This window comes from Pogoniulus pusillus, chromosome 8 (genome assembly GCF_015220805.1).
Source record: "Pogoniulus pusillus isolate bPogPus1 chromosome 8, bPogPus1.pri, whole genome shotgun sequence".
NCBI classification, from domain to species: domain Eukaryota; kingdom Metazoa; phylum Chordata; class Aves; order Piciformes; family Lybiidae; genus Pogoniulus; species Pogoniulus pusillus.
In genome coordinates this window covers 39,162,609-39,182,337 of record NC_087271.1, presented here as the reverse complement: position 1 = coordinate 39,182,337, position 19,729 = coordinate 39,162,609, and the positions used below count along the sequence as shown (strand labels likewise).

The following is a 19,729-nucleotide window of genomic DNA, read 5'->3' as shown; positions in this document are numbered from 1 at the left end:
CCACCCTCCTGCCAGGTGGTTTAACTTTGTGACAGGGGTTGCTTCCCCTGACCCTGCAGTGCCTGCTTAGCTCAACTGCCTGCAGCACTTGGGGTACCTGTCCAGCAGGATGGATGCAGAGCAGTACCCCAGAAGCACAGTCATATCTAGTGCAGAGCTTCTGATCTAAATGGATGGATATGATTTCAGGAGTGGATGCCCCCAGCCCCACCTGATGCCCCTCTGGCCGCTGCGACAAGCCCTTCGGCTCCTCTTCCCCCCAGAAACCTCGGTAAATGCTGCATGTCCTCTTGCCCCCCTCCCATCAGTCTTTCAGAAGCTGCTTCTCTTAATTTTAAGGTTTTGGGTTTTTTTGGTTGTATGCCCCAGGAGGAATGGAAGGTGAAAATCTCTTTGCTGTTAACCCAGTGCCCACTGAGGTGAGAGATTCTTGGGAAGAGGATGGTGAGGAGCCAGGAGGGCAGGTGGGAAGGGAGGTGTATTGATGGGTGGTGGTGGGGAGTCCAGGACACTCCTCTGCTTGGGTTGGCTCTGAAGTTGGGGAGTGGCTGTTAAGGTTCTCTCCCTTCACCTTTTCCAGGCCAGCTTCCACAGACCTCCACCACCGGTGGGGGCAATCCCCCTCTTCAACCCTGTCCAGGTCTCTCAGGTGAGAGCATCCTCCTGGGGGCTGTTGCTGGATAGAATGGGCAGAGGTGGGCTCTGGCTTTTGGAGGGGTGGGTGGCATCTCGCTTCTGGAGGAAGTGAGGAGATGGCTCCTGGGTTTTGGAGGTGGGAGTGAGACAGCTGCTGGCTTTTGGGAGCAGGGAGATGGCTCCTGGCTTTTGGAGCTGAGGTGTAGCTCCTGGCTTTCAGGGTGATGCCAATCTGCTGCAGGCAGGGAGATGTAGGGGACATCAGCCCTGTGCTTAAGAGTTTGGCATTGATAAGAAACTAATTTGGGGGCAGGACAATTTGGGAATGTGATGGAGGTGGCAACTGGAAGAGGACATATCCTGACTCCAGCAAGGCTTCATTTTTGGGTACAACCTTTACAGCACCTTTCTGCTTTTGCAGCTCGCTGCCACTGCTCGACCCACCCAACCCAAGAGGCTTTCCCAGCGCCGCTACCCCAATGCCTTGTGAGCAGAAAGCCAGGGAGGGGGCAGAAATCAACTGCTTTTTTTTTAAACAAAAGGGTGTGTGTGGTTATTTTGAGGGGGGAGATAGAGGATACAAGAGGGTGGCAAAGGTTTGGCCCCATGGCCCTGAACCATGAAGCTTTCATAGAATCATAGAATCAGCCAGGTTGGAAGGGACCTCCAAGATCATCCAGGCCAACCTAGCACCCAGCCCTAACCAATCAACCAGACCATGGAACCAAGTGCCTCATCCAGGCTTGGCTTCAACACCTGCAGGGACAGCAACTCCACCACCTCCCTGGGCAGCCCATTCCAATGCCAATCACTCTCTTTGCCAACAACTTCCTCCTAACATCCTGCCCTGGCACAACTTGAGACTGTGTCCCCTTGTTCTGTTGCTGCTTGTCTGCAGCAGAGCCCAACCCCAGCTGGCTACAGCCCCCCTTCAGGGAGTTGTAGACATCAAGGAGGTCTGCCCTGAGCCTCCTCTTGTGCAGGCTGCACACCCCCAGCTCCCTCAGCCTCTCCTTGCAGGGCTGTGCTCCAGGCCCCTCCCCAGCCTTGCTGCCCTTCTCTGGGCACCTTCCAGCACCTTCAACATCTCTCTTGAATTGAGTTCGTGAGGGTTCAAGCCATAAAAGGAGGCTTCGAGTTGGGAGGGCACAGAAAAAAGTAGTCCGGGGGAGAGTAGTCTGAATTGGGTTGTAGGGCAGTGCCCCACCTCACCCATTGGACTCAGCGATCGCCGGCCGTGAGTCTGTCTCAAAGCACCGCGGGGCTACGAGCATCCACCGGGGTTCCGCGGAGCAGGGAGTTTCCCGAACCCCAACGTAACCAGCTCGGCTTCTCCTGCCCAGGACCGGCCCAAATGCGCGGCGCCCCCCTTTCTGGTGGCTCACCCGCCCCATCGCGGGCGGAGCTCTGCTAGAGCTGCGGGCGGCCCTTCCCTCAGACCTTCCCCGAGGCGGGCTTAAAGGGTGACGAACGCACCCCGTGCGTGGCCTCGGCAGTGAGCTTCCCCCGGACGTTAGGTGCGGCGTCTCCTGCCGTATATAACTGCTCGCTGCTCTCTCTCCTCTCAGCTTAGGGTGAGTCGCCGGTGCTACCCAGCGTGCACTCTGCTTCATGCTAATTTGGATCCGCCCCCTGCCCGGCGTTTGTCGCCTTGTGGCTGTCCTGGGTGGAACCTAAAGCGCCGCCTCGGAGCTGCGGCGCCGCCTCCGCCTAGCACGGCGCTGGCGGGGCTGCTGGGAACGGCCCGCCCCGGCCCGCCCCGCTCCGCCCCGCTCCGCCCCTGGCGGCGTGCCGGGTTAAGAGCGGCTTGTGACGAGCTGTTCCTTTCAGGCTGACCTCCCCCACCCCCGATGGGCAGTGAGCTGGAGGGTGCTTTGCTTGTGGCAGGCTGGAGCCCACTCGTGACGGGTTATTTTATAGGTTGTGGGCATGAAACCTGCAAACTCTGAAGCTGGAACCCACTCGTGACAGGCTACGGGGCTGAAACCTGCAGGCTGCCAGGCTGTGACCCGCTTGTGGCAGACTGGGATCAAAGCCCCCTTGAAACAGGCTGCAGGGCTGAGGCCGGTTTGTACCGGGCTGAATGTCTGGGGCCCACTCGTGCCAAGCTGAGGGGACTGGGACCCACTTAGGGCTGATTGTTGCCTGCCTGTGACAGGCTGTGTGACCATAGCCCTGCCTGTGACAGGCAGCAGGGCTGGGGCCCTCCTGTGCTGAGCTGCTGTGCTCTGTGCAGCGAGGGCTGGGGAACTGGCCGAGCCTGCAGCCCCTGGGTGAGTGCACCATGCACTGGGCTGAGAGCTGCCGGGGGGAGCCCGGGGCCCGGCTGAGCAGGGTGCTCGGGGCTGTGCAGCCCCTGGGTGAGGGCACCATGGGCTGGGCTGAGAGCTGCCGGGGGGAGCCCGGGGCCCGGCTGAGCAGGGTGCTCGGGGCTGTGCAGCCCCTGGGTGAGTGCACCATGCACTGAGCTGAGAGTGGCCGGGGGAAGCCCGGGGCCCGGCTGAGCAGGGTGCTCGGAGCTGTGCAGGGTGCTCGGGGCTGTGCAGCCCTGCAGAGGAGCACCTGAGGAGCCCTTACCCCTCATCGCTATTGTTCCAAGAGCACGAGGCCGGACACAGGTGGTGCACATAAAACCTTCAGTGCACCACCTGCTTGGAGGTGCAGGGCAACACAGGTGCCTTTAATATACCTCCCGAAACAAGAGCTGCTTTAGCCTTGGAGTTGCCTTTCTGGCTGGGCAGACGCTGCAGACTGCTGCTGTGACCACACAGCATGGTAGCTGGGTTTGGCACGCAGGGCTGCACGGCTGGAAGCGACTTGCTGAGCCTGGGATACTGCGCAGGATGAAGCTGGCTGCAGGGCACAATTCCAGTGGACTTCCTAGGAATGGGGCTCCTCATCCCGGCACGCTGCTTTCTTTCTCAGTGTGAGGTAAGTGATCCCCGGGCTCTGCTGGGGCCTCTCTCCTACTTGTTCTCACCGCTCTGACGCTGCAGTCCTGAGCCCCATAACTCTTTCTGTTCCTCCGTGTCGGCTGCAGGATGATCTGGGGAGCAGTGCTCATAGGGTGAGCCTTTGTGAGGGCAGTGTGGTGCTTCCCTGGCTTTATAAGGGCTCTTTGCAATTCTCCAGGCTTCTGAATTGGTTTTAAAGGGCTGAGCTCTCTCTTTTAGGCCTCTTAAGGCATGTTCTGCTTCCCTGAGCCTGAACGTGGTCTGTCCAGTTTTTAGGCATTCTTCTTTTCACAGGAAAATTATAAGCACAGGGGACTTCTTGCTTGTGTGAGTTTGCAGCTGTGACCAATCTTGACTAAATCAGATGGTTAGTTTCTGACTCCGCTCATCCCCCTGAGGTTGTAAAGATTGGGTGGCAAAGCTTTTATGAAGAAGAGTGCACTGCAAATCCCCTTAGGAGGGGCAGCTCAGAGTGTAGCTGTGCATGTGGGGGCAGAGGGTTTCCTTACTTGCACGTGGCCCCTTGAACTTTTTAGCCTTGGTACCATGCAGGGTGTGGAGATCAAGAGTCACAAAAAAAGAGGCTTGTTTGGTGCACAACCACTGCACGTGAGCTGCATTAAGCTTCAGGTGAAGCCCAGGGAGGTGGTGGAGTCGCCGTCCCTGGAGGTGCTCAAGAAAAGAGTGGATGAGGCACTTAGTGCCATGGTCTGGATGAGCTTTGGAGGTCTCTTCCAACCTGGTTGATTCTATGAAGAAACTAAAATCCAGGAGAGGCAGTGTTGCTGCCTTCTTGCAGCAGAGAGGGTGTCTCGTTTTGGGTGAGATGTGATCTTCCATTAGCTTCTTTCTGTGGAAATGGCAGCTCTCTCTTTGGATTAGGAGGGCTGGAGGAGCTTCCCCCCACACACCTGCTGCTTTGGGCGCTTCAAAGGTGGCTAATGTCCCTGGGAAAATGGGTGCCTGGGAAGATTGCCAGCAAGTTGCTTTCTTGTGGCCTCCCAGTGAACTTGAGATAAACTGGGCCTAAGACTCCCCTTTCCTTCCTCATCTTCTCCGGAGAGCACTGGAAGTGCATTAACTTGAAGCTAATTGTTGCTCTGACTGATAGCAGCAATTAGAGTCTGTAATCCAAGACCAAGTCTGCTATCTAGAGCGTCCTAACTGCTGCCTGGGGGAGCTCTTTGCTAAACACCCTGAGCTAGAAGGCATTGAGGAAGCCCTGGGATGCTCCTGAATGTTGTAAAAGGAGGTTTGTTCCCACTGAGCTGAGCAAACTGTGCCTGAAACGCTGCCATTTATTACAGAACTGCACACCTGATCTGCCGGGGAGAAGTCTCCTCTCTTCCCCACTGCTGCCCAGCCTCTCCCAGGCAGGCTTGCTAAGATGAGCCACTGCCCTGCCTGGCTTTGCAGTTCAGGCATCTGTTTCCCTGATGCTTTCAGCTTCATCTGGGTCCCGCTGGGCATGGCAAGGCCACGCTCATTTAGAACTGTTATTTATTAGAAGAAGTGCTGGGTGATGACCCTGCCTCTGTCCCTTCAGCTCCTGGTGACACCAGTGACGCAGCTGGTCTTAAGAGGTCACTCGTTTCCCCTCGCTTAATGATCTGCTGTCGAAAGCAAGCTTTCATTGCTTGCTGGCGTGGCAATGGGACATGAATATTAATGAAACCTCGGTGGTCCTGTGGTGCTGTCACGGCGAGGAGGGCTCGTTTGGAGCTGCTGGGCAGTGCGGCCAACTCCGTGATGGAGTGATAATGAAGTGTTCCTGGACTCTGCTCCGAGGTGCTGCTTGGGACTTTGAACTTGCAGGCTCCTGGCACGGCGGCCCGGGGCCGGCTCGCCGGTTTGCGGGGCGGCCCGGGGCCGGCTCGCCGGTTTGCGGGGCGGCCCGGGGCCGGCTCGCCGGTTTGCGGGGCGGCCCGGGGCCGGCTCGCCGGTTTGCGGGGCGGCCCGGGGCCGGCTCGCCGGTTTGCGGGGCGGCCCGGGGCCGGCTCGCCGGTTTGCGGGGCGGCCCGGGGCCGGCTCGCCGGTTTGCGGGGCGGCCCGGGGCCGGCTCGCCGGTTTGCGGGGCGGCCCGGGGCCGGCTCGCCGGTTTGCAGGGCGGCCCGGGGCCGGCTCGCCGGTTTGCACAGCAGCCTGAACCTTAGCAGGAGAGGGGCCCATGGGGACGCTGTGCGTGCTGCAAACCTGGGACCGTTTGTTGCGTGCAACTTCAGGTGGCAAACGGTTTGCTTAATTGGGACCTGACGTCTCTCTGCAGCACTGAGCTGGGATCAGGGCAAGGGCAGGGACAGCAGCCTCAAATTTTGCCAGAGGAGGTCTAGGCTGGGTGTTAGGATGAAGCTCTTCCCAGGGAGAGTGATTGGCATTGGAATGGGCTGCCCAGGGAGGTGGTGGAGACTGAGGGAGGGAGACCACCTTGCTCTCTACAGCTCCCTGAAAGGAGTGAGGTGGGGGTTGGCCTCTTCTTTCAGGTGGCAAGCAACAGGGTGAAAGGAAGTGGCCTCAGGTTGCAGCAGAGGAGGATTAAGAGATCGTTAGGAACAATTTCTTCCTTTTAAGAGCTGTCAAGCCCTGGAATAGGCTGTTGAGGGCAGCGGTGGAGTCCGCACCCCTGAGGCAATGGCAAATCCATGTAGCTGTGGTGCCGAGGGACAGGGTTTTTGGCAGTTTTGGGTTGACTGCTTGTTGCAGAGGGGTTTGAGTCTGCGTTTGGGGTGAGATACGAGGCCGATTTGAAGGTTATTAAATTATGTATTGATATAGACTAAGAGAATCTCGCCCAAACTTAGGTACAGCTAACCCACACAAACCCTCTGTGCACGGCTGGTGAAACTACTTTACAGGAGGTCTGTTTATAGCCGGATTAAGCAACTGGGTAGAGGTTTTGGAAATGTCCTGGTCAGAGAGTCTGGTGGCATAAAGTGCCAATGGTGAAGTCAATGAAATTCCTTGGCAACTTGAATCAGGAGGGTCTGAAAACTCACCAATTGGAAGGCTCAGTGTCTGTGGTCCCCAAAATACATATAGCGAAAGCCACGCAGCTGATTTCTGGTGGAGCTGGTAGTTCAGTTCGAATTTGGGGCGCGCTGGGTGCGGAGGTCCCACGGGCACGGTGGGGCTGGAGCGGCGGCCGGCCGGGGGCGCCTCGTCCTATCGCCCGCTGCGCGGGTGCGGAGCGCCGGGGAACGACGGCGCACAGAAAGCGAACAGAGGCAGCGGCCCCAGGCAGCAGGCAGCTGGCAGAGGTGAGCGGAGAGAGTGGCAAGAGCCCCTTGTTTACCTGGATTGCCCTGTTCATCGGATGTGAGCCGAGATGGATGGTCCTTTGGCCACAGTATTGTCCAACAGGCTTCTGGCAGTCAGCCAAAACGCAACAAATTAAGAAGGGTCCACAAGTCTGGTACCCCCAAACGGTGGGGATACCATGGGTGGGACACACGCTGAGCGCCGGGGCTTATGCAACCTGTTTACAACCTGAGCCTTGGGCAGGCCAGACTTGGTGGCTCCTGTTGTGCCCCTTTTGTCTGTTTGATGTGTTTGCCTCTGCTTTAGGCAGGAAAACATGTCCAGGCAAGGCATATGTAAGCCTGTTTGGGCCTCTCTGGCCCTCCGCTGCACAGCTGAACTAAATAATCTTAAAGGTCTCTTCCAATCAAAATGATTCTGCTCGCTGGGGCTTGCAACACAGGTGCTGCCCTCATCATGGTGTGGGGAAAAATGGTGACCAGCCACTTGCTGCAGGCTCAGATGTGTGATGAGGTGATTGATGTCCAGCAGCCACGGAGTTTAAGGCTACATAGGATCCTAGAATCAGTCAGGCTTGGAAGGGACCACAAGGACCAGCCAATTCCAACACCCTGCTATGGGCAAGGACACTCTACCCCAGATCAGCCTGGCCACAGCCTCAGCCAGCCTGGCCTTAAACACCTTCAGGCACTTCTGTCCCTGGAGGTGTCCAAGAAAAGCCTGGATGGGGCACTTAGTGTCATGGTCTGGTTCATTGGATGGGGCTGGGTGCTAGGTTGGACTGGATGTTGTACAGGGTTAACCTTCCTGGAGGGAGTGATCTTGAACCTGACCCCCAGGTGGTCCTGACCCCTCCCCAGGGTTGGGTCTGAGCTCTACCAGGTACCGGTTCACCCACTCCCTGTCTAAAGGTCCATAAAAGCAGGGGGACTTCATCTTCTCTCTCTCTGCCTGCATCCCCATTCCTGTTTCCTGCTGCTTATTGTTTCACCACATGGCCATCATCACTACAAGGTGGACAAAACCAATTGCCATCAAATCTGGTTGTATAGTTACACGTTTTGTATCTTGTTTTCCCTTCCCTACACAATTGTAACTTCCCTACCTCAGATACCTTTTATTTATTGCTAAACTTTTCTTCTTTTAACTTCCAAATGGCAGTGAGATTATTTATTTGGGTCTGCTTTACCTTTTCTCTCTCTCCATCGAATTCCTTTTCATTTGGGAAAGAAGGGGGAAGAGGGAAGGGCATCCTGTAAGTTGTTATTGGTTCTATCAACTCTGAGTCTTTGGGAAATTTAAATTAGAACCAAGACAGATGAGCTTGGAGGTCTCTTCCAGCCTGGTTGATTCTGTGTTGTCTGTGATGTCTCCCAGCTGCGATCACGGCAGGCTGTGCTGTTGTAGCAATGTGAAAAGCCTGCCTGCATTCTGTGAAGTTGCTCACCTCCTTTATTTAACACCTGAGGATGAAGTGCAAAAGTGGGAACTGTAGGCTTTGTGTTAAGTGGTATCACAGTGTCCAGTGGCTTCCTTCAGACTGGCTTCTTTTTGCAGTAAGTGAGCTATGGACAGATCAGATTGTGGATCCTTACCTCCTGCTTCCCAAACACCTGGGAAAGATCTTGGCTGGTGCAGGAGCATCATGTGCCTGGGGAGCTGGCAATCAGTTCTGTGATTTGGTTCACATGGCCTGGGCGAGGACAGATGGGAGAAGAAAAAGAATGTTTTCTGTGGTAGGAAAACAGGTTGGGGCTGCCTGTACTCAACACTGGTCAGGCCAAACCTTGTGTGCTGTGTCCAGCTCTGGGCTTCTGGATTTCAAGAGATGTTGAGGTGCTGAAAGATGTCCAGAGAAGGGCAAGGAAGCTGTTGAGGGGCCTGGAGCAGAGCCCTGTGAGGAGAGGCTGGGGGAGCTGGGGGTGTGCAGCCTGCAGAAGAGGAGGCTCAGGGCAGAGCTCATTGCTGGCTACAACTATGTGAAGGGAGGCTGTAGCCAGGTGGGGTTGGGTTCTTCTGCCAGGCAAGCAGCAACAGAACAAGGGGACAGAGTTGTGCCAGGGGAGGTCTGGGCTGGATGTTAGGAGGAAGTTGTTGTCAGAGAGAGTGATTGGCATTGGAATGGGCTGCCCAGGGAGGTGGTGGAGTCTCTGTGCCTGGAGGTGTTGAAGCCAAGCCTGGCTGAGGCACTTAGTGCCATGATCTGGTTGATTGGCCAGGGCTGGGTGCTAGGCTGGCCTGGCTGAGCTTGGAAGTCTCTTCCAACCTGGTTGATTCTATGATTTGTAGGTAGGGTGCAGGGTGGTTTTGTACCTCCTTGTCTTTGCTCTGACACACTGGAGATACTCAGCCCTCTGATGATAATAGGAAAACTGACCTGCAGACCCCTTTCTGAGCCTGTGCCCATGCACTCCTGCAGTATAATCCCTATGAGTAAGAAGCAGGAGGGGCTGCTGTACTTGCACTCCCTGAGGGACCTGTGCCGCTGCCTTTGGAAATGTAAAGTTCTGACTATTACCTGGAGGATGTGGATTATATCCAGAGAAGGGGAGAAAAAAGCAACTACATTTGTTAGAAGCCCTTGGTGGTGTAGGGTAAAAGTGTCACCTCTCTTGACACATTTGTCTGGAGCGGAGCTGGTATCTGGCGGTGGGATGAGGAGGAGGCACACACTGCCTGGTGTTAATTACAAAGGGAAAGCCACATGGAAATGGAGTGAAACTGAATCCCACTGCATTTGATATTCCCAGAGTTGACGGCCTTGGTGCATCTCATTAGTTTTAAACCCCCTGATGGAGAGAGCTCAGCTTTGAATAGGAAATTGATATGACATGGAGACCTAGGAGAAGATTAGCTGCCTGCCTCTGAACTTGTCTAAAGGAGTCGAACATGCTCTCGTAGAGCAGCTCCCTGCGAGGAGCTGTGCCGCTTAATTAAGGCCCCTGGGATTGCACAGGGGCTGGGAGGGAGGGGTATGAGGTCTGTGTGTGGAAAATCTTGCTGCTGTTCTCTTCCCGTGGTGGAAAGCACAGGCTGTATAGGCAGCCCCAAAGCTTTACTCGGGCATGCTGGAGATCCCCAGCCCTCTAATGATGGTAGGAAAGACTGACCTGCAAACCTTGGGTGTTTGGGCTGTGCTTGGATGCTGGTAGAAGGTGTACCAGGCTTTGAGTTAGGGTTGAACTGACATCATAGGATTGTTTAGGCTGGAAAAGAACTTCAGAGTCCAGCCATTAACCTAACACTAAACAGCTAAACTGTGTCCCGCAGCACCACATCTACATGGTACTTAAATCCTTCCAGCAATGATGACTTTACCATTTCTCTGGACAGCTTGTTCCAGGGCATGACAACCCTTCTGGGGAAGAGATTTTTCCTAAAGTCCAGAGTTCTGGCTGAGGTGTCTGTTGACAGTGTGTGGCTAGGAGAACTTCAATTTTGCCCAGAGGCAGCTTAGGGGCTGCTTTTTGTGCCAGCTTTTCATGGAATCATAAAATTGTTATGGCTGGAAAAGACCTCCACAGTCACAGAGTTCAGCCTTCAACCTAACACCACCATGGCCATTAAACCACGTCCCGAAGTGCCTTGTCCACACACGTTTTGAACATGTCCAGAGACAGTGAGCACTTCCCTGAGCAGCCTATTCCAATGCCTGACCACTCTTTCAGTAAAGAAATAGAACCTTCTACCCAATCCAAACCTCCCCTGGCACAGTGTCAGGTCATTTCCTTTTGTTCTGTCAGCTGATACTAGGGAGAAGAGACTGACCCCCACCTCACTCCAGCCTCTTTTCAGAGAGGAGCACAGACTGAAAGAGTTGAGGCTGTGCAGGCTGGAGCAGAGGAGGCTCCCAGGTGATCTTCTTGTGGCCTTCCAGGATCTGAAGTGGGCTACAAAAAAGCTGGGGAGGGACTTTTTAGTCTGTCAGGGAGTGCCAGGACTGGGGGGAATGGAGCAAAGCTGGAGGTGAGGGGGAAGTTCTTCGGCATAAAAGTGGTGAGAGGCTGGAATGGGTTGCCCAGGGAGGTGGTTGAGGCCCCATGGCTGGAGGTGTTTGAGGCCAGGCTGACTGAGGCTGTGGCCAGGCTGACCTCGGGTAGGGTGTCCCTGGGCATGGCAGGGGGCTTGGAACTGGCTGCTCCTTGTGGTCCCTTCCAACCCTGACTGATTCTATAGAGTTGTAAAGAGCAGCGAGGTTTGGTTCTGTTTCGAGCCCCTGGGAAGATGCTGAAGTTCTAGAGCTCTGTGGGTGTCTCATTTAGATGCCAAAACACATCTGGTTGCTGAGCCCCAGTGTCTTTGCTCTAATGGTATGGAAATTGCAACAGCAAGGCAATGTCCTTGCTGTACCCAAAAAGCTGTAGCTGCCTTTTATTTGTGTTTTCTATTTTTTTTGTCAGTGCTTGAGCTGATGATAGGTGATATTTTCCAGGGAGTACAGCCCATCAGATATGCCATGCCTGCCAATTTGTACCTGTGAGCCTGTGTGCCTCAGGCCCTGCTGTGTTCACCCTTCCAATGGAGTGTTTTGTGTGTGCAGAAAGGATGTTTCCCATTTTCCTCTCGCAAACACCAGCCGTGCTGCATGCAGGCTGGAGGTGAGGTGCTAATGATGAAGAATCCACAGCTTGGGAGCACGCTGGGGTTTCAGCACTAAACTTTGCTCCTCCTGAAAAAGAACCCTGTTTGGGGTCTGGCTGATCCCTCTGGCAGGTGGAGTTTGCAGGGTGTACCCATGTCATTGTGCCTCTCGTGTCGCTGGGACGTTGCAGTCCGCGGGCAGGATTGCTGGAAGCAGAGCTGGCAGGGCCCTTTGCTTGCAGCAAGGTGATGGAGGCTGTGGAAGATGGTAGGGATCTGGCTGTCAGAATGATGCCTCTGCTTTGGACAGCCCTGCCCAAGCAGCCAGAGGGTGACAATCTCTGCTTCACTCTGGCATAGGCTTCCTCAGGGAAAAACCTCTGGCTGTGGGGGTAGGGATTCTCCTCATCCACCCTCTGTCTCTCAAGCCCTTCTTGAAGTAAACAGGCCTTCAGTTTCTCCATCAGCTCCTGTGAGGAGCCCCAGAGGAAAGCTCTGATCTCAGCACAAGACATTGCTCACGTTGATGTTGCTGGTGGGGAAAATGCTGGCTGGAGAAGGGAGGGGTATTTCATCTAACTCAGTGGTGCTGCAGCTACCCTTTGAGTAGCCTAGCTCAGGATTCACTGGCTTGGCAAAGATGGGAGCAAGTAGGATGTGAAAGACACCTATAATGTCATTCAAGAAGGTGATTAGGAAGGAACTGATTGTCTCCTGCAGGGCATTAAGCCAGGTCTGCACACTGGAGCTAGGAGCTGAAGGTTTAAACCAAACAGCATTACATGCTGTGTGCAGAGGGAGGAACTAATTCTGCCCTAGAAGTTGTCCTGGGTTTTGTGGAGGCTGACAACTATCATGGACTTTTAAAGAGGAATTTGGCAATTTCATGGCAGATAACTCTTGATGGTGGGGCTGAACACAGCCCTGCAGTGATTTACAGCTTGGGAGCCCCAGGCTGCTAGGGGCTGGAGAAATGCCCTGGGAACACACCTCCACGTTCCACCTTCTGGTCAGCTCTTTCTGTTAACATCAAGCTCAGCTGCTGCTTGAGACAGGAAGCTGAATCAGAGGGACCTGTGATCTCTTGGCCGTTGGCTGTCATGGGTGGACAGTGGTGGGTTGATGACCCCATGTCTTGGAAGGCTAAGAGGCCTATTAGATATCCTGGCTTGCCCCACCCTTATGCTGATGGGGGAAGCAAGGGCAGGAGGAGAACAAAGGCTTGGGCCATTATGTCCCCTCCCAAAGTGACAAACAGGTACCCACAGGTGTTTAGGTAGCTGTTAGTGTCTTGCCCAAAGAAGGGTGAGCAAGCCCTGGGGGCACCCAATATGGTCAGTTTGGCAAATGCCATCTGATTGGTGAACCTCTGTGGCCAAAGGAGCCTCTGCACTCGGGCAAGTAGTAGAAATGGAGCTGAAGTTGCAAGCAGTTGTGCTGCTTCTGCCTTGCTGCTCCTGCCTTAGTGTGTGCTGCTTGTGCCTCACAGAGCTGTCTCTGCCTCACTGCTCTTGGCCAACAAGTTCTGCTCTGCCTCATGCTTCAGACCAGCTCAGCCCTGATGTTTTGGGCTTTGACTACCTGGCAACTTAAGTGCCTCAAGTTTCCCAGGAGAAGGCATTTAAGTGGCTCATGCCATGGCAAGGAGTGCCACTGATATGGTGCTCTCTGCACAGCTGCAAGAGATGCTGCCTGCACCTCTGCAAAGCTCTGTGCCAAGAGGAACCAGGGTCAGGTCAGAGATCCTCTGCCTCTTTCCCAGCACCCTGGGAAGATCTGGAAGCTTCTCAGTAGCTGAGCAGTTCCAACGCTGCCACAGAGCAGCCAGGGACTATGTTGAAATTCCTACTGCACTGCAGTCAGTAGCAGAGACTTGCCCTAGGGCTCCAGGCTGCCTATTGGTGAGTGAGGCAAAGCCATTTTGTGGCTAAACTTTTCCACTGTTCTGATTCTCCTAACGGAATGAATTGCCCAGGAGCATCCTTGGGAAGATCTTCCTGACTGAATTAGCACCCAAATGTAACTCATTTGTACAGAGCTGTGGGCAGGGCTTGCCAGAAATTAAATTAACTACCTATTTTATAACCCCTGCCTTGTTAATTGGCACAACTAAATCACTTCACCACACAGTCTGAAGTAAGACTTCCCTTTCTGGGAGGAGGCTCTGATCCGTAGAGGCGTTCCAGCTCCAACGTTGGCATCGTGTGCTCTGTGGCACAGGAGATGTGCAAGTGACTCCTCCAGTGGCCATTCCTGCCTGTGCAGAAGTTGAGGGTATGTTTAGGGGGTTGTTTGGTGACAGTTCTTCTGGGCAGGTTTAGAGAAATGAAGAGCAAGTAGGATTAATAAAAGCCTATCAAAACATGTAAACATGTATCACATCTCTTTGGTAATGAAGGAGCAGTTAATAAGCATTTGCAGTCAACCTTCCTACCTGGAAGCTTTCTCTGAAAGCATATCAGGGGCTGCTCAAACAACCCATTTATTTCCATCATTTTAACAGCCTTTTTTCTCAGTGCCATCGGAGTGACTTGATTGAAGAGTTGTGTCCCCTCCTCCCCACCTACGACATGCTTCACTTAAGCCTTTGCCTGGTCTCTGGCTCTTGGCTGTGTCCTGAGTTACTGCTGCTGGATCCTAGAACTAGGGCTGCCTAGGGTCCTGCTCTGCTGTAGGTGTCAGTAGGGCAGGTGGGCAGCCTTGGGTGATGGTAACTCATCATCACCCATGTGGAGATCTCTCCCCAAAAGCCAGCATAGTCAGAAGCCACCTTGATGCCTGGCCTGACAGAGCACTGGAGTTTCCTTCTTTGCAGAGTTTCCAAACCCACCTGGATGCAGCCTGCTCTGGCTGAATGTCCATTAGCACTGGGGTTGGACTAGATGATCTCTAGAGGACCCTTCCAGCCCCCCACCATTCTGCAATTCTGGGTGGTGTGTGCATGTCACTTGGAAACAGGAGCACTGCCTGGAGGTGCAGATGATCTCTAGAGGTCCCTTCCAGTCCCCCACCATTCTGCAATTCTGGGTGGTGTGTGCATGTCACTTGGAAACAGGAGCACTGACTGGCAGCAGGATGCTTCTTCTGCTGTGCTGTGGAAGTGACACTTCCCGCTGGTGTCCCCTGAGGACTTGTAGGTCTCTATTTTTCTTAGTCACTCCACCTCTCTTCCAGGTTCCTTCAGCACCTTGGTAAGCTTCTGTACATACACATCTTGGTTCTTCTCTGGGGTAGAGAGAAATACAGGTCCCTACCTGTTGCTCCCATCATGTATGTATGGATGACTCTCATTGGTGCTGTCAGAGCAGTATTTCTTCCTCTCCATAGGCAGCGGTGTGGTGTAGGTGGCACCCAGAGCAAAGACTCGTGTGGGTCAGGGCTGGTGCAGGAATAGTCTAGATCTCCACAGTATCAGACCAGCAGAGGCACAGTGTTGCCTTGCTCCTAGCACAAAGGAGTGTTGCACCTGTGCTTCTTCCTGGAAGAGCTCTGTATGTGCCATGTGCAGTCTTAAATTGTTGCTCTCCCACCTTCCAGACTGGGCACATCCCAGGACAGGCTTTGAAAGGTCAGTGGGATTGATCCCTGCCCATTCACAGTGGCACCTTACTCTTGGGTAAGGAAAGATAGCAGTTGATGAGTGAAATCTTCCAGGGCTCTTCTCCACGTGCCTGTTGCAAGGATTTCAGTGGTGAGGCTGTGCTGCTGCCTTGCCTTTCCCTGAGGCCTGGGGAGCTGGGAGCCATGTGGCTTGTGATGTTCCCCTGGGATTATCCCCTGCTCCCCTGTCTGAGGATGTTTTTGGGCTCTGCTTTGTGAGATAACTAATAGGCCTTGTCCCAACAACCTGAGAAGATAAATAGTTCAACATGTGCAGCCACCTTCCCAGGTCCTGAGGCCTTGGCAGGAGCCAGCACTGTGACAGATGGGCTGACAAGCAGGGCTGACACAACTGGGTCAGTGTGAATGTCGAAGGGGTGGAAGCCATGTCTCTGTCTTCCCTCTGCTTGGCACCCCAGTGCCTCTGGGCCAGACAGTGGCCACTTATCACCATCTCCTTCAGTGTCTGCTGTAAGCTGGCAGCATGAGAGCCTTGTCTAGAAGAAAGACACCAGTCTTGGTCCTCACAGTGCTCTGCAGAGCTGCCATCTGTCCTCTCCTTGGATGCTACTGCCAAGGCAGACTGGGAACATAACCCAGCACTGATGCTGTGTCAGAGAAGTATCTGGTTAGACTCTGCTCTATGCCTTTTGCCTTCCCATCACATTGTGATGCTGCCTTCACTCCAAAAGAGATGGCCTTCATATACCTGCACGTGTAGAAGCCTAGGTATGTGTTTTTCAGAGAGCTCCAGCTTTGTGGCTTGGTACCTCTTTGGTTGTCTGCCCTCCTGAAGTCTCAGCACTGTGTTCCTCTCCTCTCCCACCTAGAGCCAGCTTGTGTGCTGCAGGAAAGGGTTAGTTGTTTGGAAGAGGCTGTGCAAATAATCACGTGTGCTGCTGCTTCTGTAGATGGGTGAGGAAAATTTGGCAGGGCAGCTGCAAGCGAGCATCCTGGAGCGGGGAGCTGAGAGCTCTGAGCCGGTCTGACTGTGCGAAATCCATTAGCCACGAGCGGAGCTGCTCCTGCGCTCAGCATTCACTACCTGTTACGAGCTGAATTAGCCCCTAATTCCTGTCCCTGGCAGTTAAAATGACTCAGACAGTTCTTTTTGAGATGGGGTATTGCGTCTGACTAAGTGCTCTGCAGCCATGCCTCTGCTGCCTGTTAGATTGTCCTCAGGAATGCAGGGATGGTCTCGTCTTGGGGTCAGTGCGGGCTGCTGCTGTCACCTGCGTGTTGCTGTGGGCCTAGGGCAGGTGCTCTGCTTTGCTATAGGAAAGCAAATATTGAGCCACATCTGAGGATTCGATGGCTGCAGGTTTAATAAGATCAATACCACCCCTGCAAAAGATTACATGGTATGCTAGGCAGCAAATAGACCACTTATGCTGGATTTGGAAACCATTTATAGAGTCTATTAGAGATGGGGAGGTAGAAGGGACAGATTCGGAATGAACTGCACAGATGCCTTGGTTGAGACTCCAGTGTTAAGGGTTTTGCAGTCTGCTAAGTATCAGAATTAAAAGCATTATAAATGAGAAGGTTTTGCCCAAGAAGTAAAGACTTGCAACCGTGTCATCAGCTGACATGCAAGAGCTGGGCTGTGACACCCATCTGCCTCTTGCTGCTGCCTGTGGAAGGGATCCACCTCCTAAAGTAAAGGCAGTGGCATGACCTTGCCTGGAGGCTGAAGCCTCAACCTTGCAGATAGAGCAGAGCTGCCTAGAAGATGTGTGCTTGTTCCTGGGTCTGTTGGTCAGTGCTGCCATTGAGAGTGAGGATTCTGTCCCTCTGTTCTGCTCTAGTGAGGCCCCACCTGCAGTGCACTGGAGTCCTCAGCACAGGAGAGACATGGACCTGTTGGAGTGGGGTCAGAATTGGCCATGGAAACAGTCAGAGGTCGAGGCCCCCTCTGCTGTGAGGACAGGCTGAGAGAGTTGGGCTTGTTCAGCCTGGAGAAGAACATGCTCTGAGGAGACCACCTGGGGGCCGTTCAGTGCTTAAAGTGGCACTTCAGAAGGCTGGGGACAGACTTCTTAGCAGTTGTGAGAGGGCAGGGGTGGTGGGTTTAAACTAAAAGAGGGAGATTCAGATTAGAGAGAAGGAAGACCTTGTTTTTTCAGTGATGAGGCACTGGGCCAGAGAGGTGGTTGCCCTATCCCTGGAACCATTCCAGGTCAGGTTGGACAGGGCTCTGAGCAGCCTGAGGTAGTTGCAGGTGTCTGTGCTGGTGTCAGGGGGATTGGACAGCATTCTTTTTTAAAGGTCCTTTACAACCCAAACCATTCTCTTGGTTCTTCCTGCAGCCTTGAGAGGTGTTGGGAGGGAGTATCAGACAGAAGAGCCTGCCAAGGGGCAATCTTGGAGATCCTTGCTGCTCCCAGACAGCAAGTTGAATCTTCCACTCACAGTTGGCAGGTCAAAAGGATCATAGAATCACCCAGGCTGGAAGAGACCTCCAAGCTCAGCCAGTCCAACCTAGCACCCAGCCCTGGCCAATCAACCAGACCATGGCACTAAGTGCCTCAGCCAGGCTTGGCTTGAACACCTCCAGGGGCGGCGACTCCACCTCCCTGGGCAGCCCATTCCAATGGTAAGTCAGTCTCAGAGGTGTCTCGTGCTGTGGAACATCCTCTTGCTCCCTGCTCCATCCCTCACACTGTGCTCTCTGCAGGCAGTGATAATGCTGCTGCCACGCTGGGCTGGCTTGAATTGAGAAGCAGCTTTTGGGATCAGCCTGAGTGGGCCCAGGTCATTCTGTTGGTCTTGTTTGAGCTGGCCTTGTGGCTCCATCCCCTCCTGTGGTGTGCCCTCAGAATAATTAACTCTAATAACAGATGAGTGATGGCCTGGCTGGTCGCCCTGCCCCAGGGAGCGAGGCAGGGCACTCATTTCTCCGGCGCTCTGTCCGGTCTCATTGGAAGTGCCTGCAGGATGAATTACAGTGCTCCCAGGGAATCTGCAAAATAGGATCACAGGCCAATTGAATCCATCTGCAAAGCAGGGCAGGACGATCTATCACCCCCACGGAGGGATTCCACCCCCCACCTCCCCCTTGGAATCAGTAAGGACAGCAGAGGTTTAGAGAACAAATGCTGTGGTGTAAGGAGGAGCTGGATCAGGACTTGCTGGCTGAAGGTGGGTGGTGCAGAAGTGAAGTGGATGCTAAGGGTATACATGGGAGGAATGGCTCATTGGTGGGTAAGCAAGCAAGGGATTTATACTATGGAACTGCTCAGCCTGCTGCCTCTGGAAGCAGAATAATGTGATGTGAGCCTCTGGGAATGTTCCATGGGGTAAAGTGTGCTGGGAGAGGCAGGAGCTGAATATATTTACCAGCTGTGGAGGTTTTTGGGATGAATAGCAACCTGCACAACTCACTAGAAGCAGCCTTAGTAGGATCCAGGCAAATGCTGTGACCCACATGGGGGTCTCGGATATCCTGAACGTCTCCAAAAGCTCAATGCTGACCCAGGGGCAGCTGAATGCAGCCCTCAGGGTCCAGATTAGCAATTCCTGGCCGGTTACCCTGGCTGTGCTCCCCAGGGTCGCTCAGCTTGGCTTTTGGCCCTAGGGTGGGTGGGCTGCCGAGGAAGGAGTTAACCCCCTTGCACTCCGGGCGGATGGAGGCTGGCCGTTCCCAATCCTCCCACCTCCTCCAGCTGGGATGCTCCAGCCATTGCCCAAGGGGGAAGGGAAATGAGTTAAACCCATCTTCAGACACGTTTGTATTGATTCTGTCACTTTCTTGCTGCTTGCTGACAGGTGATGGATGGCTCATAATGCGACCGGCACAGTACATTACGTTTCCCATCCAGGGACTCCTAAATCATTTCAGATTTTCAAATTCCCTAATCAATATTTTATCAGTAGCAGGAGGAAGCGGAACGGGCCCATTTCTCAGGAGGCAGAGGAGCAGCTGCCTGCCTGCACGCCCTCGGTGCGCCGATAACCGCAGCTGGGGCGCTCCTGGCCTGGAGCAGAGCCCTGTGAGGAGAGGCTGAGGGAGCTGGGGGTGTGCAGCCTGCAGCAGAGGAGGCTCAGGGCAGAGCTCGTTGCTGTCTACAGCCACCTGAAGGGAGGCTGCAGCCAGGTGGGGTTGGGCTCTGCTGCCAGGCAAGCAGCAACAGAACAAGGGGACAGAGTCTGAAGCTGTGCCAGGGGAGGTCTAGGCTGGATGTTAGGAGGAAGTTGTTGTCAGAGAGAGTGATTGGCATTGGAATGGGCTGCCCAGGGAGGTGGTGGAGTCACTGTGCCAGGAGGTGTTCAAGAATAGCCTGGCTGGGTACTTAGTGCCATGGTCTGGATGATTGGATAGGGCTGGGTGCTAGGTTGGCCTGGATGATCCTGGAGGTCTCTTCCAGCCTGGTTGGTTCTATGACTTTCTATGACTGTCAGCACAAGGACAAATAACTTCTTGGAGTGGGTCCAGAGGAGGCCACAGAAACAGCAGAGGGCTTCCAGCCCTTAGACTATAGGGGCAGGCTAAGGGAGTTGGGGTGCCTGGAGAAGAAAAGGTGCCAGAGAGGCCTTCTTGTGGCCTTTCAGGACTTAAACAGGCTGTTAAGAAAGATAGAATCAGAATGAAGCAGGTTGGAAGAGACCTCCAAGATCGTCCAGCCCAACCTTAAGGGGCAGACTTTGTCGCAGAGCCTGTTGTGACGGGACAAGGGGTGATGGTTTGAAACCAGAAGAGGGAA

At 54.1% G+C, this 19,729-nt stretch overlaps 1 protein-coding gene and 1 long non-coding RNA gene across 2 annotated transcripts in view; both read left to right on the top strand.

Annotated features, from left to right (window-relative positions):
* SEC16B (SEC16 homolog B, endoplasmic reticulum export factor) overlaps nt 1-1,146 on the top strand; it is a 37,967-nt gene extending 36,821 nt beyond the window's left edge. Inside the window, exons 23-26 of the mRNA XM_064148326.1 lie at nt 190-271; nt 370-476; nt 581-649; nt 1,058-1,146. Of these exons, the coding sequence (XP_064004396.1) occupies nt 190-271; nt 370-476; nt 581-649; nt 1,058-1,126 (327 nt within the window). The 3' untranslated portion in view covers nt 1,127-1,146. The remainder of the gene's footprint in view (nt 1-189; nt 272-369; nt 477-580; nt 650-1,057) is intronic.
* Nucleotides 1,147-2,470: 1,324 nt separating this feature from the next.
* LOC135177918 (uncharacterized) overlaps nt 2,471-19,729 on the top strand; it is a 52,748-nt gene continuing 35,489 nt past the window's right edge. Inside the window, exon 1 of the long non-coding RNA XR_010303245.1 lies at nt 2,471-3,567. This is a non-coding gene — a long non-coding RNA (uncharacterized LOC135177918). The remainder of the gene's footprint in view (nt 3,568-19,729) is intronic.